The sequence below is a fragment of the Dipodomys spectabilis genome, unplaced genomic scaffold (genome assembly GCF_019054845.1).
Source record: "Dipodomys spectabilis isolate Male_0828 unplaced genomic scaffold, ASM1905484v1 ptg000067l, whole genome shotgun sequence".
In the NCBI taxonomy this organism is placed as follows: domain Eukaryota; kingdom Metazoa; phylum Chordata; class Mammalia; order Rodentia; family Heteromyidae; genus Dipodomys; species Dipodomys spectabilis.
Genome location: NW_024870744.1, coordinates 4,512,930 through 4,537,772, shown reverse-complemented (window position 1 = coordinate 4,537,772; position 24,843 = coordinate 4,512,930). Strand labels below are relative to the sequence as shown.

The following is a 24,843-nucleotide window of genomic DNA, read 5'->3' as shown; positions in this document are numbered from 1 at the left end:
TTTGTTTTGTTCCAGACACAAAGGCCAAGCCCCCACTCCAGCACAGGTTTCATCAAGTACTTTGCTACCAATAACCAAAGAGGAAATCCACAGAGCCTGATCGTCCCCGGGCAGCAGTGGCACCTTCAGCCATTACTGTCCTTCCACACAGTCCGTCTCCCCGCTCACAGCTGCCTTCTACCTTGGCCTTGGCTCACTGAGGGCTGGCGAGGGTCAGGCAAGCACCTGTACACCCAGCCTCACCAAACCTCCCCACACCCAGGAAAGGAGCAACTTGGGGACCAGGATCTGTCCCCAGGGCTCCCTGGCCCAAACCAGAGCCCCCCTGCCTTCCAGCCACCAGCTGCTGGCGTCCTAGCATGGCGCCTCAGCACGCAGTGGACTGAATGTCCCCTCCCTCCAGCCAGCCCTCCATGCTTGCGCCCCCACCCCCAGGTCCACCTGCACCCCTGGCCTCATGCAGAGCCCAGCAGGGTGGGCATCCAGCTGCGCTGCCCACACAGCACACAGGGACACTGCCTGTCGGGGGCAGTGTGTTGGGCCAGGACAGTCCCTTGGGGACTGAGGGTCCTTTGGACCCAGCAGCAAGGGGGCACTGGGTGCGTCCGACCTTCCTGCCTACACCGCAATCCCACCCCACAAGGTCTTGCAGGCTCAGGGTGACCCACAGCAGCACTTCCTCCCATATTCTACAACGTCCAACTTCTCTACATTTCCATGCACCAGCCATGCACATCTGCTTGTCTCTGCAGACCCATGGCTGGGCTGTGAGCACATTGGGATCCCTTGCTTTCCGTTCAGAGCACCTAGAGGACTGTGCAGAGATGGACATTCAAATAGGAAAGTTTCCTCAAACACATCCACAAGAGAAGGCTCCAGCCCCTCCCCGGAGACTCGAGGTCCTGGACAGCGTGTCAAAGGCTCTGGGAAGTGCAGCAGCCAGGGGGCTCACTTGTTTTTCACACAGAACTTTTCTTCAGCCTAACACTTCTTCCATTCTTTGACACTGGATTCCACAGGGCACACATTAAGAGCCTGAGCTGCCTGCAGTCGGCCTAGGCGACCCCACCCGAACCAAACAAGCAGGAAGCAAAGCAGGCACCTCTACTGCACTCTGTGCCTGGGGTCTTTTCCCAAAACCCTGTTACCCTTCTCCTGGTGACCACCACAATTTCCTGGGCTAGTTTCCAGTCCCTCACTGGATTGCCCCAGCTAACAATAAAGCCCACACATCTGAGCAACAACCTCCCACCCCACCCCCCAACCCCTAGCAGCAGGCCCCAGGTGGGCAGAAGCCAGGACAGGGTCCCCACACCTACCTCCTGACTGATGGCCTGGGTCGGCTTCTGTAAATTGGAGACAGACTTCTGCAAACCCGGCTGCAGCAGCGACTCCGGCGGCTGAGAGGCCGTCGCACTGGAACTAGAGAAGGTGGCAGAGCAGGGTCAGATGCCCAGATCCTGAGTTCAAACCCCACGACCAATGAAAATAAAAATAAAAAGTAAAGCCAGGCACCCTTTGCTCACACCTGTAATCTTAGCTACTGAGGAGGCTGAGATCTGAGGATCACAGTTCAAAGCCAGCCCGGCAGGAAAGTCCATGAGACTCTTATCTCCAATAAACTACTACTGTGGTCCAAGTGGTAGAGCACTTGCCTTGCTCTGAAGAGCTGAGGGACAGCATCAGGCCCAGAGTTCAAGCCCCACGAAATGATACACATTTTCAAGGTAAAAACTAATGTGTTGTAAACCTATATTGACACAATCTACCATGATCGCTTCCTTCAGACAGCACCTCCAGATTCCTGCTCAGGTGGCTCCTACATATGTAATGGACACAGATTCTGACTCAAGTAGACCAGAGCATGCGTGCAATTTCCATAACCTGTTTCCCTTCATGTAAAAAGAACACTGAACATTTCCAATATACACAGGCCCGCTTTTCCTTCAACAATGACACGGTATGATGGGATGGGCACATTTTCACCATACTTCCCTCCACTGCAGGTAATAGCACAGTGAGCACTCTGTGTGAGTACATGTGAATGAATCCTGTCACTGTCCAGAAGTGACTTAGTATAGTAGCCTGTTATGCTAGGAGTAGATCTGTTAGGCCAAAAGATGTCTTTATGAAACACGGGCTTGCTATATGGCCCAGACTGATTTGTAACTTGAAATCCTAACTCGGTTTCCAGGACTGACTGGGATTACAGGTGTACACCTAAATCACACTCAGCCTCAAAAGATGTGTTGCAGTTTAAAAGACAGTGCCAAAGTGCCTTCCGAGAAAGGCTGTCAGCCAACACCGCCCCACCAGCTGTCCCAAGAGACCACGGGCCATTCCCAGCGGCGCCTTCTGCTCTCATAGACACATTCTTCTGCTTTTTTTGGAGCTCCATGGCCTGAACTCAGGGCCTTTGCTTGCCAGGCTGGCACTCAATCACTTGAGACATGCTCCTACACTGTTTGCTTTTTAGAGAGGTGTGTGTGTATGTGCATGTGCACACGCCATATACCAGGGCTTGAACTCAGGGCCTTGTGCTCTCGTTCGGCTGGACTGCTTGCGTACAGCTAGTGTTCTACCAGAGCCATGCCTCCAGAGATGTGTCCTGTGAACTTTTCTGCCCAAGCTGCCTTTGAACCAAGGTTCTTAGCCTTCTCAATAGCATGGGCCGTAAGTGCCTGACTATTTTTCAGATAGGGTACTGTATTGGCCTCAGATCACAATCCTTCTACCTCCGACCTTCCACCTCCCACACAGCTAGAATTGGAGACATGTTCCATCAAGCCCCCATCTACCCACTTTTTATTAAGTTTTTAATTTGATGAACTTGAGGAAGGTAGCCATCTACTTCACATTCAATGCCAGAGGCCTGTCTTGTGGACTAAAACCAAACTGCACAGATACACAGCAAGTCACTGACATGAACATAACTCCATGAAGGCTCCTGGTCCCCGCTCAGACCACCTTCTGCCTAAGCAGAAGCTTTCAAGGAGTGGCACCTTTGTGTTCCCCAAACACACTCCCTCCTCGCCCCCACTTGTCAGCAGGACCTCTTGCCACGTGCTGGAATGCTGTGCCAGGGCAGTTCAGAGCTGCCACTGACAGTGCTGGGTAGAGCCTGCTCCCTGGTGAGCCCTAAGCCTTGGGAGGGAATGCGTCTCCAGATTCCACTGGGCCTGCAGAGAGCCGATCCCCAATACGATTTCCACATCAACATGATCCTAAGTACACCATGAGAGAGCATGCGCACACAGTAACTTTTAGGGCCTGTTCCCCATTTCTGTTGGGTCACCTCTGGCTGAACTATGTGCTCCCTCTACATCCCATCTGAAACACCACAGGACATCATCTCTCTGAGCTTCCCTACACAGGCCAGAACAGCAGGGACCCTGGGTACGGCCTGCCTTGTGGGTCCCTTCCACAACTTGGTTCTCCAGATCAGCCAGAGACCAGGAGATGCCGGGGCAGGAGGGTAAAGGGACCAGACCACTGCTGTTCTCATTCCCCAAGATGACCACTAGCAGCGCTTCTGTCTCCTGTGCCCTTTCCACAACCAATCCTCTTCCCTGGGCCATGCCCAACCCAGCAGGTGGAGACAGGGTGGACACAGGAGGGCTCCAGGTCTTGCCCCAGTTGGGGGTCCTGTGGCACAGTTGCTGTGTCTCGGGGGACACCACCAGGCCCTCAGGCTGCGCTGGCAGCCTGGGGGTCCCTGGGAGACCCGGATGAGAAGGCCCCTCCGCTGTCCCCGGAATACCTCCGAGTGTTCCGAGCGCGGGCAGCACAGCCCATCTAGCTGGGGGCTGCACTCTCCACCTGCAGCTCAGTAGCGGCCCCTTTGCTCTGCCTGTCATATGCACACACTCCTCTGAGTGAGGAGGCCTTTCCTAATGAGGCCAGGGAGACACTGTGAGCCAGGCTGCCGCAGAAACACTGTCTTATCACCCCAACAGGCATGGAGCAACACAAGTGGCCTCTCCTACCTCTAGGCCCCCACCACCTCTTGTGCAAGCAAAGGATGGGAGCCCCTCTGCCGTCCCGGCCCCTGCCTGCTAGCCCTCTGCCCGCACCACTGCTCACCTCTTTGGGTCTTGCTGGTCCTGCTTGTTGGCCCATCCCGTTCCGTCCTTGGGTACTATTACGATGTTGGGGTCGTTTCCTTTGTTTTCAGACTTCAGGCTTGGCAGGTTTGCAGGTGGTGGCATGCGCCGGGCTGTGGCAACTTTCCCAAGGCTCTGTAAGCCATGTCTAGGAATAACTTCGGGGGACAGAGCAGATACCACATGGCAAAGTTTGCAGGAGGACATTCTGCCACTCAGACTGAGTGGGGAAGACAAAAGCCAAGCAAACAAAGCCAACGTCTGGCAGTCTGGTCAGCTCCTTGCAAGCTCTTCACCCGAGAGACTCGAAGACAAAGGGGCCCTGAAGGCTCCAGGGGCCGCCATTGTTCTGTGGGAATGGCAGTAAGCAGGCAGGCCTGCAATGACCACCCGGCTCCTGAGCCAGCCCTAGCCTCACCCCAGGGGACTGAACCCAAACCCTCTGTCTAGACCCAAATGAAGCCTGAGGGGCTGACAAGACCTATGAGAACTTTCCCCCCAAGTCCTGGAACACTAATGCAAATCAGGTTCATTCCACCCATTGGGCCCAAAAGGCCTGGACTTTATTAAGGGATGGAGACAATCTTGCTACAATCAGGCCATCCCAGGCTCAAGTTGGGGTAGAGTGACTGCTTCCCCAGAGCCATCTGTGTCCCCGCACCCCAGCCAGGTCTCGGGGTCTCACCCGCAAGGGGAGAGCGCACCTGCCGGGGCCTCACCTGAGGACCGGACCGCGTCTACTGATCTTCCTCTGTACTTGTCAAACAGGCTGAGAGTCGAGTACTTGCTTTTCCCATCCTTGCCCTTGGTTATTTGCCCCAAACGATCGGACATTGCGATGAAATGTCATCTAGTAAGAAAATTTTTCTCGGCACCGCTCCCGATCTGCCTTTGGAATGGAAGAAGTGAACGTCAGTCACCAGAAGCCCAAATCCAGACGACTGAGCTGCTCAGGATGGTAAAGACAGCCGTGACCTGCCTCTAGGAAGCTGTGCTTCTCCCCGCCCCTACCCAGGCATCTGTTCCTAGGCCATCCTATGCCAGCTTAGACCAGGCTGCCCTGATGTGAACGTTAACCCTCAGTCCCTCTCCAGTTCAAGGCCAACACTGTGGGATGGGAAGATAAACAGTCCTTCCTCATAGCACATCTGCTTAGCTTCACAACTAAAGAAGGGGAGGAAGGCTGGGTGCCCATGGCTCATGCCTGTCATCCTAGTTACTCAGGAAGCTGAGGTTTGAGGATGGCTGTTCAAAGCCAGCCTGTGCAGGAAAGTCTGTGACACTCTTATCTCCAATAACCCACCAGAAAAACCTAAGTGGCGCTGTGGCTCAAGTAGTAGAGTGCTCACCTTGAGCTGAAGAGCTGAGGGACAGCACCCAGGCCTAGAGTTCAAGCCCCGTGACCCAAAAAAAAAAAAACAAAAAAAAACAGGAGGAAAGGGGGATGGGGGGAAGGGGGAAAAAGGGGAAGGGGGGAAGAGGGGAAGAGGGGAAGGGGGAGGGTGCCTGGTCCAACAGAGCCAGGCCGCCACGGAGCAAAACCAAATCTAAGGAAAGCCACCAAAGCCCATCACTCAGGAACAGCCGGGTAACTGCAACCTGGACATGAAGAAACAGCACCCTTTGGTGGGCGCTGGTGGCTCACGCCTGTAATCCTAGCTACTCAGGAGGCTGAGATTTGAGGATCGTGGTTCAAAGTCAGCCTGGGCAGGAAGATCTGTGAGACTCTTATCTCCAATAAACCACCAGAAAACTGGAAGTGGCACTGTGGCTCAAGTGGTAGAACGCTAGCCTTCAGCGGAAGAGCTGAGGGACAGCGACCAGGCCAAGTTCAGGCCCCATGACCTACCAAAAAAAAAGAACCAGCACCCAGATGGAAAGCACCTGGGCAATGGAAGGAAGAACAGGGCTCTCAGTGGTGCCATGGCAACAGAGCAAACACAGCCCCCACAAAAAACCAAGATGGCAGACAAGGATGCCTCCCTCCCGCCAGCTTCCAGCACCCAGTCCTATGGTAGTGCCTTGCTTATGCACTCCAATGAGAACTTCGCGTCTTTTTCCCACCTTGGCTAGTGTGAAGGAACTGTGGCTTTCCACCTCTGAAATTAAGGGGGTGGAGTATGGGGACAGGCAGGTGTCTAGGCTTTGTGGGGTTTGCTTTGTACAGCACTCAGGACCCAACTCAGGGCCTCCACTTATGTCACACCCCAGCCCTGACACAGAAACATCAAGATTGACCAGACAAGGAATGGTGGTGACCAGAAACACTCTCTGGCTAAGAGAGGTCCAGAGAGGGGTCTGATCCACAAAGAAGTAGGGAGGTCGGAAGGACCTGCCAGAAGATGAGCTCTAAGACAAAAGTCTCATTATGGTAACAAAAGCAGAGGGAACAAAGATCAATTACAAACTGGGGCCAAAAAAAACCACGAGCTGGAGACTGTCATCACACACCTCCACAGGCGCACCCAAGAATCAAATCTGCTGGCACAGGCAACATTACAACCGCCCTCAGCCCCTCCCTTCACCCAACAGCAAGAGCTCAGCTGTAGTTAAGGGGGGAGAGAGGCCAAGGATCATAGAGATCAGAGATGGCGAGCTGCTCACACACAGGGACCCTGAAGAAAAGTGGATGGGCAAGAGCCACACCTACAAATGCCCAGGAGATGAGAACAGGGCCAAGCTGCTCAGAATGACCAGCACTCTACAGGCTCTCCAGCTCATTCAAGGAGACAGGCAGAGAAACACAGATTAAAACCACAATGAGACGCCCTCTCACTCCAGCTAGGGTGGCTATTACCAAAAAGAGAACAAGGAACAAATGCTGGAAGAGGTGCAGAGGGGAGCTCCCACGCGCCGTTGGTGGAATCTGAACCATACAGGCAATATGGAACAGTGTGCAAGTTCTCAACACACCAGAAACACAAGCCCTCTCCGGAGCATGCATCCAAAGGAACAGAGATCACAACCGGAAGAGACTGTATAGCCAGGTGTTGATGGATTACAGATCAGATCGGTAATCCCAGCTATTCATGAGGCTGAGATCTGAGGATCACAGCTCAAAGCCAGCCCAGCAGGAAAACCTGTGAGATTCTTATCTCCAATTAACCACCAGAAAGCCAGAAGTAGAGCTGTGGCTCTAGTAGTAGAGCACTAAGAAGCAAAGAAGCTGAGGGTCAGTGCTCAGGCCCCGAGTTCATGCCCCAGGACCAGCCCACACATGCACCCATGCATGCATGCACTTGCAAGCAAGAACACACACGTACATACGTTGAGTTCAGGAGTCACCAGGCATAGTGGCACACACCTATAATCCCAGCTGAATCTAGTTACTCAAGAGGCAGAGATAGGAAAATTGAGGTTTGATGCCAACCCAAGCAAAAAGCTAGTGACACATCAAAGCAAAATTTAAAAAGCAAGCTATGTCAAAAATAAAAATCCCCCAGGCACCAGTGCCTCACACCTGTAATCCTAGCTACTCAGGAGGCTGAGATCTGAGGATCTTGTTCAAAGCCAGCTCAGGCAGGAAAGTCCATGAGATTCTTATCTCCAATAAACCCAAAGTGGCGCAGTGGCTCAAGTGTTAAGAGCGCTCACCTTGAGCTGAAGGACAGCACCCAGGCCGAGTTCAAGCTGCACGATGGACGATCGATATAGATAGATAGATAAAAACACCAGGGCTGGAAATGTGGCTCAGTGGTAGAGTGCTTGCCTAGCATGCATGAAGCCCTGGGTTCCATTCCTCTGTACTACATACATAGAAAAAGCCAAAAAAAAGAAAGAAAGAAAAGAAAAGAAAAAGAAAAAGCTGGAAGTGGCGCTATGGCTCAATGATAGAGTGCTAGCCCTGGGCAAAAGCAGCTCAGGGACCATGCCCAGACCCAGAGTTCAAGCTCCAGGACTGGGAAAAAACAAATAAAATTTTTTTGGGGGGAAAAAAAAAAATCGAAAAGGACTTTTGTCTTTTTTTTCCTCCCTTTTTCTGATGATACTGTATTCTCTACCTTTTTGTTTTGTTTGTTGGTTGTGGGGCTTGAATTCTGGGCCTGGGCCCTGTCCCTCAGCTCTTCAGCACAAGACTAGCACTCTACCACTTGAGCTACAGCACTACTTGCGGTTTTACTGAGTGGTTCGTTGGAGGTAAGAGTCTCATAGACTTTCCTGCCCAAGCTGGCTTTGAACCATGATCCTCAGATCTCAGCCTCCTGAGTAGCTAGGATTATAGGTGTGAGCCACTGGCACCTGGCTTCATCTTATATAGTATATTCATTGCACATCTGTGGGAGGGTGGGGAAGGGCACAGAATCAGAGGGAAAAAGTACAGCAGTGAAGCACACTGGCTGCACTGGGCATTGATTAAAGTGACCTATGAAACTTGTGGGTAAAGGGCGGGGGGGGGGATGGAAGAGAATGAGGGAATAGATGACACTGCAAAAGGAAATGTTCTTATTACCTGACAGATGTAACAGTAACCCCATCATATGCCATCTCTAAAACAACAATGAATTTTTAAAAATTAAAAAAAATCCACCCAAAACATTGAGTAAAATCTAGGTCTGATCCTCTAGGGTCAGGTCAAACCAGTACGGAGGTAGAGGACGCTTCTGTGAGGCCCGGGCGGAGACACCACCGCAGCATGTGCTGTAGCAGGTGTAACCCTGCACCGCCTCACAGAGAGGCCAGTCTAGAGCCAGGGGCCCAGCACGACTTTCTTGTGAAGTCTTCAAGCCAAGAATGGGATGTTTTGCTTCCTAAGCATGTGTTCTGCAGGACAGAGCCCGCGTGTGGCCCACCCGCCACAAGCAGGACAGGCGTGCTGGCCCTGGGTCTGAGGGAAGGCACCACAACCAGGGTTTCGCCCAGATACTGGTCACTCAGCTCCAGAGACCACACAGTTTGGGATTCGGATTTAACTCTTCTCCCACCTTCCTGGGAGCTGGGTGTGTCTGAGAAGAGTTAAATGTCCTGGAACAAGCACAAATGTCCTCCTTCCCACGATCTGTTACCTTTAAATGGCAAAAGGGATTTTGTAGATTCTGTAGCTGTGTAGCTTAAGGATCTGGGGATGGAGAGATTATCTTGGATTACTTGAGGGAGCCCAGCAAGATCACAGGGTTCTTAGAAGAGGAAGCAGAGGGTCAGGTCAGAGGGGCAGATGGAGGCAGAGTCACAAAGGCCCTCTGGAGGCAGAAGGGACAAAAGACCACAAGCAGCAGAAGGCAGCCCTCAGGACACCTTGGCTCAAGCCCCGAAAGACTCCCTTCAGCTTTCTGACCTAGGACTGTAGGACAATAAATCTGTTGGTGTGAGCTAAACAGGGTAAGGCCATTTTTCTTTCACAGAAGCAACAGGACACGAATACACTCATCTCTAACACCACCACAGGCCCAGTACAGGGCTGGACCCAGCCAGCAGAGAAGCTTCACACAACCCCACCTATGTCCAGCCTAGAGAGGCCCAGCCCACCGTGGCCACTAGCTCTCACTCTGGTGCTAAACAGCAGCTCCATGGGTGTCCCCATCCTGGCTGCCCCAGGCCACCAAACGTCTGAGTAACAATCCGTGGTGCCCTGCCCTGCCACCTCCAGCCAAGCTAAATGGTATGCAGGCTAAGATCTTTGCACTATTAACTTAAATCCGGATAATAAGTTCTTTATTTAATTAAAACTCAACAAAGGCAGGGTGTGGTAGGCACAGCACATACTTATAATCCCAGCATTCAGAAGGCTAAGATAGGCAAGACTGTGAGGCGGGAACCTTGGGCTACATAGAATGTTCCAGGCCAGCCCTAGCTACATGACAAGACTCTGCCTTAAAAATAAATAAATAAATGTTACTTCCCAGCCATTCTGATTTAAATCTAGACAGTCATCCTGCTTTTTTTTTGTCTCCCCAGTCCTGGGGCTTAAACTTAGGGCCTGGGCACTGTCGCAGAGCTTCTTTTGCTCAAGGCTAGCATTCTACCTCTGGAGCCACAGTATTACTTCTGTATTTTTCTGTGTATGTGGTACTGAAGAATCGAACCTAGGGCTTTTGCAGGGTAGGCAAGTACTCCACCACTAACCCACATTACCAGCCCACCCTGATTTCTTAAATCAAATGTCTGTATCATTCTGATACAACTAGAAACTGTTTGTTTCTCCATAAGAAAACTTCTTAGGCCAGGGGCAGGTGGCTCCTGCCTGTAATCTTAGCTACTCAGGAGACTGAGATATGAGGATCACGGTTCCAGGTCAGGTCAGGCAGGGAAGTCTATGAGACTATTATCTCCAATAAACCACTCAGAAAACCAAAGTGGTGCTATGGCTCAAGTGGTAGAGCACTCACCTTGAGCTGAAGAGCTGAAGGACAGTGCCCAGGCCCAGAGTTCAAGCCCCATGACAGGGCGAGGCAAGACAAAGCAAAAGGGAAGAAAGCAAGCTTCTTAGTCCTGATTTCTGCCTATTCCAGACCAGCAGAAGTCAGGGTCAACAGTCCCTGGGGTACCCACCCAGCACAAGACTACTATCTCAGGGCCATGCATCCCTGTCCCCCATACCTTAGCACCCCATAAAAGGGTAGAGAACTCCTGTGCAAACACAGGCCTTCCTCCTGGTGACTTGGAGCAGTCTAGGAGTAATGGGAGACCCCGGCAAATGGAGCCAGACACCTGCCAGGTTCCACAGGGACACACGCTCATGGTGACCACAGAGCCTGGACTAATGACAGTCCCTACCTGCACAGGGGTGGGGGTGGGGGGAGAGAGACAGGGGGCCATGGCCTGCACCTGCCCAGCATACACCTGGTCTCTGAAGGCCTCGGTGTCTTTCACCACAAACAAGGGGCTTGGCTGGTCAAGCACTTAAGGACCAGCCAGGCCACAGCCAAGCAGCCAGCCATGTTTGGCGACCATAGCCACCAAAATGCAAATGATTCCAACCACACACATCTAAGTAAATCTGGACGTTCACAAGCAGACTGCAGCCCCACAACCAGAGCCCTAAGGGAGGGATTGGCCCCCTTTCTTTCCAACAATACACAGGTACCAGGTACAGAGCTCACAGGCCAGAGTCCCTCCAAGCCCACAAGACCAGCATATACTATGAGGCCCATCCCAAAGGAAGCTATGGACAATACCCACTTAGGACATTCAGAAGTTACCTCCTCCAGCCAAACTTCACTGGACACAACTCCAAAACAAAAACAATCATTCTGATTTCCCCTGCTGCATGTCTGTCTGGAGCAGTGCCACGCCTGTGGCCAGGCCCAAGCCCACACCCATCTGCTCCTCTGCCTGCCAGCTGCTTTTCCCAGCCAGAGCCAGGAGTGCTAGCTTCCAAAAAGAGCTGGGCTTCTACCAGCAGCACAACCCCCACTGTACTGTACCCCACGCTTGACTGATCTGGCCCAGGACCCTGGCAGAAAGAGAGCCTAGCAAGCACCAAACTGTGAATCAGGAAGCCAGCAGAGGCCTTCAGGCCAGTCAGGGCCTGCCCACGGATGCCTGACTCACCAGAGATCCTGGGACCAGGCCTGGCTGGCCTGGACCATCCAGGTGCTGGCTGGGAACTGGGACCCTACTTGGCTCACAGCCATCACTCTCCGGCTGCCTTCTGTCCCTTCTGTGAGCGACACAGCAATTTTTTTAATCTCAAAATAAAATCTAAGCCGGGCGCCAGTGGCTCACACCTGTCATCCTAGCTACTCAAGAGGCTGAGATCTGAGGATCACGGTTCAAAGCCAGCCCAGGCAGCAAAGTCTGTGAAACTCTTATCTCCAATAAAAACCACCAGAAAACCAGAAGTGGCGCTGTAGCTCAAGTGGTAGAGCACTCACCTTGGGCCGAAGAGCTGAGGGACAAGGCTCAGGCCCAGAGTGCAAGCCCCATGACTGACAAAAATAAATAAATAAATAAATAAAATCACACAGAAAACTGGAAGAAAGTGAGGCAGGAGTCCAGTTCACTCACCCCCACCCCCCTGCAGTCCTCCTCCCCTGCCACAGGCCAGGAGCACGTGGAAGCCCCAGCCAAAGAGCAAGGCAGAGAGGCATGTGGGAACAGGCTCAAAGCCCACCAGGAGCCGGCTCTGAGCAGTGAAGGAATGAATTCAGAAACTTATCCAGGTCTGCATACTCTGGCACTATAGACAGCCAAAGACCATGGAGGAGCAGGCTTGGCTGAACAAAAGCCACCAGAAAGGCTGGCCAACAAAGGCTGGCCACCCAGGCCCCGCCTCTCCAGACAGCACCAGCCAGGCAGGTTCCTGAGGGGGGCCGGCAGGCAGCGTGCTCCACAGGGAAGGAAAGGCCCTGCAAGTGGGGTTTATCAAAAGCCATTTCCAGGTAACAGGATTAATTTCACTCCACACTTGGGCACCAGCCAGAGTCAGATGACTAGCCAGACGATCTGGGTTGGCCTGTCGCCCCTAGGCCCCACGAGGGCTGCACACTCATGCAAATCACAGCAGTGAGGGCATTCCTGAGTGCGGCAGGCCCAGCGGCGCCCAGCCCCCCTGCTCAGATACCTTATCTCAAGACACTCCAGTGGGCCTGCTGGACAGAGGAGAGAACTAAGGGTCAGTGAGGAGAGGAAAGGATCCTGTCCGAGGTCATGAGGCTCTAAGTGCTCAGCAGGACCAGCAGGGCGGCAGACAAGCCCAGGCCACCACAGAAAGGGCAGGCCTGGACTCTAGGCTCCTGCTGCTGCTGTACCCAGAGAGGGGAGCTGGGTGTCAAGGGGGCGGACCCAGGCTCAGCTCAGCACAGTGGTGGCAGAGCTGCCTGGCAATGACCCCACAGCCCGCTTTCACCTCTGCAGGTCACCCCTAGCTCATGTAGCACCATCTGCTACCATCTTCCCAGTCCCCACGCTCAGAACACTTGGGGACAGTGTCACCCATACCGTGTCCTCTATCTAGGCTGGGCTCCGCAAGAAACTCAGCTGGGAAGGCACACTCTGAGTTCAGCAAGGGCAGTGTCTGTGAGCACACGCGGAAGCCCCCACCTGGGGCTGGCCCAGGGCCACTCGGTCACCACCAGACCCACAGCAAATCCCAACTCGCGGGTTACTGGTTAAGTTGTGGTTAAACAGAACTATCAACACGAACTACAGGAACAAGATGAGTAAGTGCATCTGCTCTCCACCTGCTGACATCTAGCTAAAACCCCTCTGCCTAGGGAAGGCTCTGTTGCCACTTTGAATACTCAGCCCTCACAGACCCTGGGCGCTGGCACGGAAGATGAGCATGAGCAGGAGGGGATGGCCCCTCACCAGAGAGTAAACACACCTGGCTCTGTGCCAACGGCTCAGCCCTGCCCAACATGAAAGCAACTGCAAATGACACACAAAGGCCAGGGCCGTGCTCCTAGAAAACCCCACTTAGAGCACCAGCGGCAAGCGGGACAGGGCAGTCCCTGACCCCTGACTATCCGCTGAAGCAGACAGGGAAGTGAAGACTGGCAGAAGATGAGGACAACTAGGTTCCGTAGATGCAGCAGGGTGGGGGGATGGGAGCCCAACTTCCAGCAAGAGGACCAGGCTCCCTTCACCGGTGACCAGCAGGGCCTGAGGGAAGGCAGGGCAGGTTCTAAAGCCTCACAAGGCTTCTCTAGGAATTGAGCTGTGCAGTCTAGACAACAACCTGAGCCTAAGCCGTCGCACAACAGCCTTCCCACCTGTGCAAGCCGAGCAGCCCTCTCAGAAGGATCTACTTGCTCTGGAAGCTGGAAGGCATAGGGTGGGGAAATGAGGCTCTGCTACCCAGCACTTGTTATGGAAAACATTAGTCACCAGAAGGGCACCCCCAAGAAGACAGCACACTTAAGCAGCAGCAGAAACTGAAGACAAGAAAACAGACACTTTCTCTTTTCCACCTTGCGGCACGTAAGGCAGGTCTCCCTGTCTTAGTTTCCCCCATCGGATTGAGAGCTCAGCTAGCAACCAGCTCACTGGCTCATAGACCTTCGCCATCATCCATCACCCTGAGGACAAGCCCAAGTCCTCAGCCCAACACACTGACCTCATCCACACCACTACTGACCCCAACTCCCACCACCCAGGCTGTGACTTGAGGGTTGTTTCCTCACAGATTAAATATGAGTGACAGAGCCACAAGTGTAGCACAGAATACCTGACTAGCTTTTAAAAAAAAATTTTTTTAAGCTGGGCATTAGTGGCTCATGCCTGTAATCCTAGCTACTCAGCAGGCCGAGTTCTGAGGATTGCAGTTCCAAGCTAGCCCAGGCAGAAAAGCCCACAAGACCCTTAGTGCCCATTAACCACTGAAAATTGGAAGTGGAGTGTCTCTTCTTTGTTGTTGTTGTTGTTGTGGTTGGTCATGGGGCTTGAACTCTGGACCTGGGCGCTGTCCCTCAACTCTTCTGCTCAAGGAGAGTGCTCTACCACTTGAGCTACAGCACCACTTCCAGTTTTCTAGTGGTTTATTGGAGATAGGAGTCTCACGATCTTTCCTGTCTGGGCTGGCTTTGAACCCTGATCCTCAGATTTCAGCCTCCTGAGTAGCTAGGATTACAGGCATGAGCCACCGGTGCCCGGCTCTTTTTTTAAAGCAAGTAGGTGGTGGTGGTGCAAGCCTATAATCTTAGCTCAGGAGGCTGAGATCTGAGGTTCAAAGCCAGCCTGGGCAGGAAAGTCTGTGAGACTTATCTCCAATGAATCACCTGAAAACCAGAAGTGGCACTGTGTATCTAAGTGGTAGAGTGCTAGCTAGCCTTGAGCAAAAGCGGTCAGGGACAATGCCTAGGCCCCCAGCTTAAACCTCATGACCAACCAAAAAAAAATCAGAAGTGGAGCTGTGGCTCAAGTGGTACAGCATCAGCCTAGAAAAGAACTCAAAGACAGAGCCCCGGGACTGGCACATCTGAGCAGTGCTCACCCTGAGGGCTCTGGACTGTCAGCAGCTGCTCCATATGACTGGCTCCAGTTCTTGGCCACCTGTCCCGCTCTGCCCCGCCCCGCCCTGCCCCGCCCCGTCCCACTGCAGGCCTCAGAGTCTTAGCGCCACAGACTCCTATAGAGCCAGCCAGGCCTCTGATTGCCACCGTGGCAGCCCCTGCCTCCCTCAGCTCCTGATGCTGAGCTGGCCTGGTACCTGCTTCTCCCTCACCCTGTGTCAGGCACAAGCCCCATACTAATCAGAACAGGAGGACCAAGAAATGGATGTTCACAATCTCCGGGTGGTCCTCTTAATCCTCAGGAGACAGAAGCACCCCGTAATTCAAGAGGCCCTGGGACATTGGTGTGCCACTGAAACTGCCCAGTCCCAGGGCTCCCACTCAGAGTGGGCTGACAGCGTGGCTGCTGAGCCCAGGCAGGTGCACATACCAGGCAGACGCAGAGGTGGACGGCCCGGTTCTGCTTGCTTTTACATTCTTGCTTTCTTTTGCATATCTTAGTAACAAAAGGAATATATACCTGTGATGCAGAAAACCCACAAAGCTTAAGGAAACAAAGCCTTTCAAAGCAGCCGCCAGGTGCCAGGAGACCTCCCTCCCGCACAGGTCGCCCAACTCTGGGGACCCCACCAGGGTGTCTAGGTATCTCGCCCACTCTCTTCTGTGTTTCCGGTTCCTATATCTAAAGACCATAAAGCATCAAATATAAATTCTCAATAGATCAGACACGTATAAATATGGGAATGCTATAGAAAGCTTGGAGAGAGGGAGAGGCTAGGCATGTACTCAGGGGCCACATCCAAGCCAGCTGCAGCTGTCCCAGGGGTCCAGCTGCAACTTTGTTTATTCCGTAGGATGACATCACCTGCAGCAAGCAAGCTGGAATCACACAGCAAACAGGGGCCAACTTCTCCTTCTGGCAGGAAGCAACGTTCCTGTCTGCCTTCCCAGGCCTGTATCCTCACAGAGGTCTCACAGGGTCTCACAAGGTCCACATACTAGGTCTTCTCCCTCCACACAGAAGGGCAGACGGGGCCAGCCCCACTTCCCACCATTCACCAGTCACATCCTGACCCCAACCCACCTCATACCAGGTAAGGAGGGATCTCTAGTGCAAAGGTGCCACAGGGGACAAGCCCATCCTGCAGACACACCAGCTTCTCTACATAGATGATCCAAACAGAAAAAGCCAGATGCCACCCCGGTTTCCATCCACAAAACAGGGAGAGATGAAAGGAGAACCTTCTGCAAGATAGGCCCAGGGAGGGTCACCCAGGGTACCACCACCTGCAGCTCAGGCTTTGTTCAGAGGCTGGAAGGAAAGGACAGAGAAGCTTCCTGCCCAGACCTGCCAGGGAGTGTGACCATGACCTGGGAGCCCACAAGGCCTTACTTCCAGGGCTCCCCTTTCTTCTTCCAGGCTCCGCAGCCACTAAAGCACACTCTGTATGACCTTACCTAGGAGGCAAACAAGTGGGAAGTGGCAGAATGGAGAATGTAAGGAAAACACTCCAACACCCAAGTGTGGGCAAATGGCTGTTTGTACCCCAATACAAGCACGCGCACACACACGTTAATTCCATTCCACTCCCCTGAGATACACCACTCAGAATAACAGGGGATTCTGCTTAAACATGGCAGGACCACAGGCACAGAGCTCACTTTTCCAGAACCCTATAAAATGGGGGGGGGGGGGGGGGGAAGAAGAACTCAAAATATAGAGAGCATCGGGCTGGGAATGTGGCTCAGTGGTAGAGTGCTTGGCCTTAGCATGCATGAAGCCCTGGGTTCAATTCCTCTGTACCACATACACAGAAAAGGCTGGAAGTATCACTGTGGCTCAAGTGGTAGAGTGCTAGCCCTGAGCAAAAGAAGCTCAGAGACAGTACCCAGACTCTGAGTTGAAACCCCAGGACTGCACAATAAATAAATAAATAAATACAGAGACACCTTGGAAGGCAAAGAGAAGGAGCAGCCTGGGCGGATGGAGGCCGCCTCTCCGTGCGGATGGATGGGGGCTACAGAGTGGCTGCCTCTCTCCCCCTCAGGGTGAGAGGCTGCTCCGGGTGCCTCGCAGGAAGTGGGAAATGGGACTTCCTTGGAACCCCCACAATAGTACAAAGAAAGAAAGCTGGAGACAACCAGGGGCCACAGGACTACGGCAAGGAAGGGGCCTCAAGAAAACAAAAAAAGCATATGGAAGCCATCCCAATTAAGGTGCTGTAACAGGCACAGACAGAGAAGCTGCTTCTGCCAACTCCTCCCAAGCCTTGGGATCAGGAAAAGCAGGCAGAGAACTAAGCAGCTTGGCCTCCACTCAGCCAAGGACACAAAGTGCCCTCGGCCCTGAGCCAGGCTCTCTTGTAGTCACTTTGTAGCCATCATGGAATCCAGCAGAACCTGGCTGCCTGCAGGGCTCCAATCCCCAGCCAATAAGCAGCCAGGCGCCCAGGACTGCCAGGAAACACCTGAGACAGACTGCTAAAGCAAGCCTCCTCCCATTGGTAGCTAAAGCAAGTATGGAGATGGCCGAGGACAGTCTCCTCCCTGATGAAGGAGACTGCACATCACTTTATTTGGAGCCTAGGGGCCAGTGGCTGGCCTTACAGTGGAACTCCTGGAGTCTGGCCCTGGGATCTACAACTCACAAAAGACTTAGAAGGTAAAGGCTTGGGCCCCAGGGTGGCACCACTGGGAGAAGTGGGAGCTAGTGAGCAGTCCCTGGCCACTAGAGGTGTGCATTTTTCTCTTTGCTCCCTGGTAGTTAAAGAGGTGTGCACAGTCACTGTCATGTCACAGGTCTAAAGGCACCAGAGCCAGCCAAACTGGGAAGGACATGTGCAAACTCTAAGCCTCAACTAACCAAACCAAAATAAAAAAAGGGAGCTCCCCCCTTGGGACAATACACAGGGGAGCACCCCAGTTTTTCTCATTTGGGTTAGCCCTGCCTGTGTCCTTTTTTTCTTTTTTTTTTTTGGGGGGGGGGTCCGGTCATGGGGTCTAAACTCTTGGCCTGGCCGCTGTCCCTCAGCTCTTCAGCTCAAGGCTAGCACTCTACCACTTGAGCCACAGTGCCACTTCTGGCTTTTTTCTTTTTGCTTAGGTGGTGCTGAGGAATTGAACCCAGTGCCTCATGCATGCAAGGCAAGCGCTTTACCACTGAGCCACCTTCCCAGCCCCGTGTCCTTTTTCTTTCTCCAACACTTTGAACATATCTCCCAGGTTTTCTTCTACAAAGTTTATCTGTTACAATCTGTCTAAAACTGGTTTTTGATCAAATGTGTGGTAGAAGATGCCTCTGTGCCCCTATGGAAAATCCAATTCTCCTGGCACCTCTGGTGGAAGGCCCTCTTTCCCGTGACATAGCTAGTACTTGTGTCTAAATGAAATGCCAAACCTGCTTCAAAGCTGTCCCATTCCACCAACCATCGCTTGTCCACAATGCACTGCCCATGCTCCGTGACTTTAGCACAGCCTGATACCTTTCTGTTGGGACATGTCTTTCAGCCTTTTTTTTTTTTTAATTCTTCACTCTTCACACAATTATTCCTGACCCTGCATTTTCATATACTTTTCTGAATCATTTTGTCAATTTCCAAAGCCTGCTGAGACCCGACAGGAGCTATGGGGCTCTGGATCAAGCTGGAGAGAAGTGACATCTCAGTGCAGCCAGGACAGCGCCTCACTGCTGGGCTGGCGGGTGGCACGCCCAGCATTACCACCACCAGAACACGGCCACAGGCCTGCTTGCCACCTGCAACCCCAGCAGGAAGCCAACAGAACCTCATGTGCCTGTGTCAGAAGACCTGAGTAAGAATGGTAATGGCATCTGATCATTCAAAATAACATTTATTGAAATGAACTCCAGGAAAGGAAAACAAGTTTTTTTTTTCTTTTTGACTTTTGTTTTCTTTCCTTTTTGTTCTGCTTGTTCATTTAGATGTAAGAGGAAGCAAAAGAAAAAACAGACAAGCCGGGCGCTGGTGGCTCACGCCTGTAATCCTAGCTACTCAGGAGGCTGAGATCTGAGGATCGCGATTCAAAGCCAGCCCGGGCAGGAAACACCGTGAGACTCCTATCTCCAATAAACCACCAGAAAACCGGAAGTGGCGCTGTAGCTCAAGTGGTAGAGCGCTCGCCTTGAGCTAAAGAGCTGAGAGGGACAGCGCCCAGGCCCAGAGTTCAAGCCCCACGACCGACAAAAAAAAAGAAAAAGAAAAAACAGACAACTGAGGAACAAACACAGCAATGGTACAATTTTGAAAATGAACTATACAACTTGTAGATAGGAATGGGAGGGAAAAACTAGGAGCTAGTAAGGGAAAGGGTGGCATTGTCCAAACAGAAATGTACTCCCTGACTAATGTAACTGTAACCACTCTGATGTAATGTAACTGTAACCACTCTGTACATCACCTTTATAATGACAATAAATTTTAAATAAATTTTAAAAAGAACAATTAGATGGGTGCTGGTGGCCTGTACAGTAGCCACTCATGAGGCTGAGGTCCGAGGATCAATGTCTGAAGCCAGCCCAGGCAGCAGACAGGAAAGTTCCTGAGAGTCTTACCTCTAATTAACCACCAAAAAGTAGAAAATGTAGCTATAGCTCAAGTGGTAGAGCACTAGCCTGAGCACTTAGACAATGCCCAGGTCCTGAGTTCAAGCCCCAGTACTGCCTCCCTCAAAAAAAAAAAAGACCTACATGGATGAAACTAACAAATACAATGCTAACTAAAGAAGCGGGACACAGTATGATCAGAACAAAGAAGAGAATTTTAAACATTCAGGGGGACAAGCCACAAGGCAATGTGTAAGACTCAAGGAAAATCCCAGATTTTGAAAAGCAAAAACAAAAATAGTCCTAGTGGTCGGAAAACACAAAACTCCATAAACGAACTTTTTGTGGGGAGTGACAGGAAATGTTGGTGATGGACCCCAGAGCTTCACACACTGGGTAAGTGTGCTACCTGAGCTCCATTCACAGCCTCTAAGAAACTTTTGAATCAAAGGAGAAATTCAAACTGCCAGGCAGAGCGGCCAATGAAGGAAAGCCTAAAGTAACTTTATGAATAATTTAGATAAAATCAAGTTTAAAAAAAGTCCTTGGGGACTGGGAACATGGCTCAATGGTAGAGTGCTTGCCTAGCATGCATGAAATCCTGGGTTGGATTCCTTAGTACCACATACACAGAAAAAGCCAAAAGTGGTGCTGTGGCTCAAGAGGTGAACACTAGCCTTGAACAAAACAAGAAAAAAAAAAGGAAGCAGCAGCAGCAGCTCATGGACCATGCCCAGGCCTGAGTTCAAACCCTAAGACTGGCAAAAAAAAAAAAAAGCTCTTGGAGCCAGGCACCATGTCACACACCTGCAGTCCTATCATTCAGGATCAGTACAAGAGCAGCCTCAACTACCCAGGAAGTCACTCAACTGAAAAAAAAGTGGTTGTTCCAATCAAGGTATAAAATACAGAAGCCAGGGGCTGGGAAGGCGGCTCAGTGGTAGAGGGCTTCCCTTGCATGCCTGAGGCCCTGGGTTCGATTCCTCAGTACCACATAAGCAAAAAGAAAAAAGCCGGCAGTGGCGCTATGGCTCAAGTGGTAGAGTGCTAGCCTTGAGCTGAAGAGCTGAGGGACAGCGCCCAGGCCCAGAGTTCAGGTCCCACGACCGGGCCCCAAAAAAATAAATTAATTAAATTAACTACAGAAGCCACTGACAGAAATGCACGAGTATTCCAAGGGCTCAGTAGAGGTAAGTGGCTGGACCAAAGTCACCATCACCGAGTGAAAAGCAAAAAACCCTGCCAGGCAGCTGGGCGCTGGTGGCTCACGCCTGTCATCCTAGCTACTCAGGAGGCTGAGATCTGAGGATCACGGTTCAAATCCAGCCCAGGCAGGAAAGTCAATGAGACTCTTATCTCCAATAAACCATTCAGAAAACCAGTGGCTGTGGCTCAGTAGAGCGCTGGCCTTGAGCTGAAGAGATGAGGGGCAGTGCCCACACCCTGAGCTCAAGCCCCACAACAGAAAAAAAAAAAGAGCGAAAAACCTGAATTAAAGCGCGGTCAATCCACCATCGGCATTGGCTCCGGAAGTGAGGGTTCTGGAGCCCTAGAGGAAGCCCTCCGTCGGGATGACCGTCCCACTGCGGCCCCAGGAACGGCCGCGGGCAGGGGCCCGACACCGCTGGGGCCCCAGCCCACAGGGCTTCCCACTGCCGGCGGGGCGCCCGCAACCCCTAGCGCAGCTGCGGGCGGGGCCATCCGGCGAGGCTTGGAGGGAGCACGGGTCACCCACCACACTGCTCCCCGCCAACTCCAGAACTTCTCCGCGACCTCGGCCGCCAACTAACAGAATTAGGGGGAGGGCGCTCCGCCTTGCGCCGAGGGCCCAGAGCCTCCCGGCACCATCGGATTTCCGGAGAACAGAACCCAGAGCAGGGCGGCCCACAGGCAGCTCCAAGAGGCGGGACACCTGATCCGAGACTCCACAGAACTGGCTGGCTTCACGCGAACCACACAGCGCCCCCCTCCCACCCCCTCACTGAGCAGGCCCCCAGCATCCGGAGAAGGGAGGGTGAATTCAGCCAGAGGCCACGAACTTCCACCAGCACGGGATGTCCCGCCCACACACGCACATCAGCACAGGATGTCCCGCCCACAAGTGCCTGCCACACCCACATGCCCGCCCTGCCTACACAGCATGCCTGTTCTTGCCTGCCCAGCCCACCCACGCATGCCCCGCCCACAGGTGCCTGCCACACCCACACGCCTGTCGGTCCACTGTATGCCTGGCCTCTTGCCTGCCCCGCCCACACTTTGCCACGCCCCACCCACCACACCCACAAGCACCTGCCACGCCCAACAGTGTCTTTTTTTTTTGAACCAACAGTGTCTTTAAATGAAGGAGGATACAGCTATCTGTCTTTGTATCCAATGTCACAACTGATACATTTTCTGATACATTCAGAGAAACATCTCAAATACATGAACACGGCAGTCCACCACCTGCCAGCCTTCTCCCAGACTGCCTCCTCGGATTTCGTTGCAGCTCTTAACAGTTGAATCTAGGGTGTCTGCACTCTGCCATTGAGCCACACAGCCCAGCCTGACTTCTTCATTCTCACTACGTGCCCCTGCAACCTGGGTAACCTCTTAGTACTCAAGTCATCTAAGAAAATCAGTGACCTGAGGGCTGGGAATTGGCTCAGTGGCAGAGTGTTTGCCTTGCATGCATGAGGCCCTGGGTTCGATTCCTCAGCACTACATAAGCAGAAAAAAGCCAGAAGTGGTGCTGTGATTTAAGTGGTCGAGAGCTAACCTTTGAGCTGAAGAGCTGAGGGCCCAAAAAAAAAAAAAAAAAAAAATCAGTGACCTGGCCCGTTGTTCTTCCTGCTGCCTCACGGAGGACAGTAAGCCGTCCCCAGTTGTGACAGTAACACCCTAGCCAGGCATCCTCACACCTTCAGTATTTCTGCCACCTGCAATTTCTTTTTTTTTTTCTTTTTTTTTTTTGGGGGGGGGGTCCGGTCATGGGGCCTGAACTCTGGGCCTGGGCTCTGTCCCTCAGCTGAGCTCAAGGCTAGCACTCTACCACTTGAGCCACAGCGCCACTTCCGGCTTTTTTCTTTTTGCTTATGTGGTGCTGATGAATCGAACCCAGGGCCTCGAGCATGCAAGGCAAGCGCTCTACCACTGAGCCACCTTCCCAGCCCCGCCACCTGCAATTTCTATGAATCACATTTTTCCTTTTTTTCTGAGGGTTGGTACTGGGGTTTGAACTCAGGGCCTTCCTCATGCTTGCTATGTACACACCCAATCATGCCCCCGGCCCTTTTTACTTTATGTTTTAGAGTCATTATTTTGCAGGCCTGGCCTGCAATCCTCCTAGTGAGGCCTCTTGCATTGCTGGGATGACAGGTATGTACCACTATGCTTAGCATTTTCTTGTTGAGATGTGGTCTCATTAGGTTTCTTGCTAGTCTGGCCTTGAACAGCAATCTTCCTGATCTCTGACTGGCAAACTGAGATTACCAGCATACCACTGTGCCCAGGCAAACCACATTTTAGTGTCCAAGGCACTGAAAGGCAGTAGGAAGGGCAAGGAAGGCATTGACAGCTCTAATGCCTGAGGATACCAACAAGCCCAGCTTTTCACTGGGCATCACAAAAAACAAACACCCACCCTTCTCCACCTGCTGCAACAGAGGCCCTGCAGAAGAGACAAACAGGACCAAACTCCTCCAGAGGCAGGCCAAGCTGGCTCTCAGCACACAGCCACCTTCAAGGGCAAAGGTGATGGTTGCCACTCCCACCTCAGAGAGGTGAAGGAACAAAGCCAAGGTCACCTGGCTCCTTCCTGGCTCCCCACACCATCTGATCCAGAAAAGGGGGGGAGGGGGAAGGGGGAAAGGGGCTTATTTACATTGGGGTGGTTCAGTCCCCACAAACCCAAATTAACTAAACCCAGACACTGAAGGGTGAGGAGAGGCAAAAGGGCAGAGATCTTTGTTGACCCCCAACAAAGCGGTAACAGCTCTACTGGGGGACCCACCATTTCTTCTCTGTGCCTGAAAACCCAGGACTGTGATATGCCTGGGCACCCACACATAAGGGCCAGATTCATCTGTCACAAAGGCTTGCCCACAGACAGACCTCACCCCCCATGAACGCAGCCCAGTCCCACCCAAAAGTCAGAACCCAGGGCTGGCCCTCCACCTTTACAAGCTCACTTGGAACACACCCACCCGTCCTATCCCCCAACTCCCAAGTCAACACTCAAATCCTAAGCTTGGAGATCTCTGGAGAGCAACACTCATCAATTAATGAAGTCCTATTCTCTGCCTGGGATGAATGTCAACAACATAACACTATGGTTCTCCCAGAGTGTCCCAAGGACGCAGGGACTTTTCTCCCCAACCCAGAGAAGGGCTGCATGAACGCTGGGAGCCACATCAAAGCTCTCCTACCCACCTGAAGGTTTCTATAGAAACTCCAATGGCAAGACCCACGGGGTGTTAAAATAAACAACTGTGAAGACAGCAGTGGGGCAGGGAGGGCCGAAGGACTGCTTTTCTCCTGTGGGCTTTGAGTCTGGGATTTTTTTTTCAACATTATTTGTCAGATTGCAGTAAACTGAGCAACACAGAACCGGCTCCATTCAGGAGCAGGTGCCCTGCACGGTGCCACACACGGACCTGCATTCAGCCAGTGTGTACAGCAAAGCACTGAGACAGGTTCCATTCGCATGTGGCAGACAAAGAGAAAGATTATTTGTTGTTCCAGTCAGACCACAGAAGGTGCCAGTGGTGGGAAGGGCGCTTCTACCCACCAGACTGAAGCAGGGCTGCAGCCAGCTAATCTGCAGAGGAGCCACAAGCTACCCACCTACCTCCATTTCTCCCGAGATATTTACCTTCCAGTCCCAAGAACAAGACACTTGGTATTGGGTGGCAGCCCTCCCTTGTTTGCTGGAGGGAGTACGTAAAGTGGAGAGGATGATGCCCAGCTGGCCCACAGCTGACCCTTCCTTACGTTAAGGTGGCTGGGCTTTGGAGGCGAGGGCCAGGGCTGTGATTCGGGTCTGAATCGGGTCTGAATGCAGCACACACAATTAGAAACGCCAACACCTAGTAAACAAATGAGCCCCAAGTGGATAGCCTGCCTCTCCAAACCCCTAGGCCCTCTTTGAGCCCGGGGCTCAGGAGCCACTATTAGCTACTGTTTTGCCAAGGGCCTGTTGCTTGTGCCAAGGGCCTCCCACCACATCAGCAGACCCTCACCCATCCCAGTTCTGAGAGTGCTGGCACCACATCCAGAGGCACAAAACACAGATTCGAAAAGAGGAAGCAAT

At 52.5% G+C, this 24,843-nt stretch overlaps 1 protein-coding gene across 8 annotated transcripts in view; it reads right to left on the bottom strand.

Annotated features, from left to right (window-relative positions):
• The window catches only part of Prrc2b (proline rich coiled-coil 2B), an 85,258-nt gene that overhangs the window by 48,837 nt on the left and 11,578 nt on the right, over positions 1 to 24,843 (bottom strand). For 7 of the 8 annotated variants that reach the window (XR_006147646.1, XM_042680905.1, XM_042680909.1 and 4 more), the window contains exons 2-4: positions 4,823 to 4,992; positions 4,084 to 4,261; positions 1,320 to 1,422 (exon numbers count right to left, since the gene is read on the bottom strand). Coding sequence is in view for 7 of the 8 variants with exons in the window: in XM_042680905.1 (XP_042536839.1) it covers positions 1,320 to 1,422; positions 4,084 to 4,261; positions 4,823 to 4,937 (396 nt within the window). In the remaining variant the exon portion in view is untranslated. The remainder of the gene's footprint in view (positions 1 to 1,319; positions 1,423 to 4,083; positions 4,262 to 4,822; positions 4,993 to 24,843) is intronic. The other variant, XM_042680906.1, reaches the window with a different exon arrangement.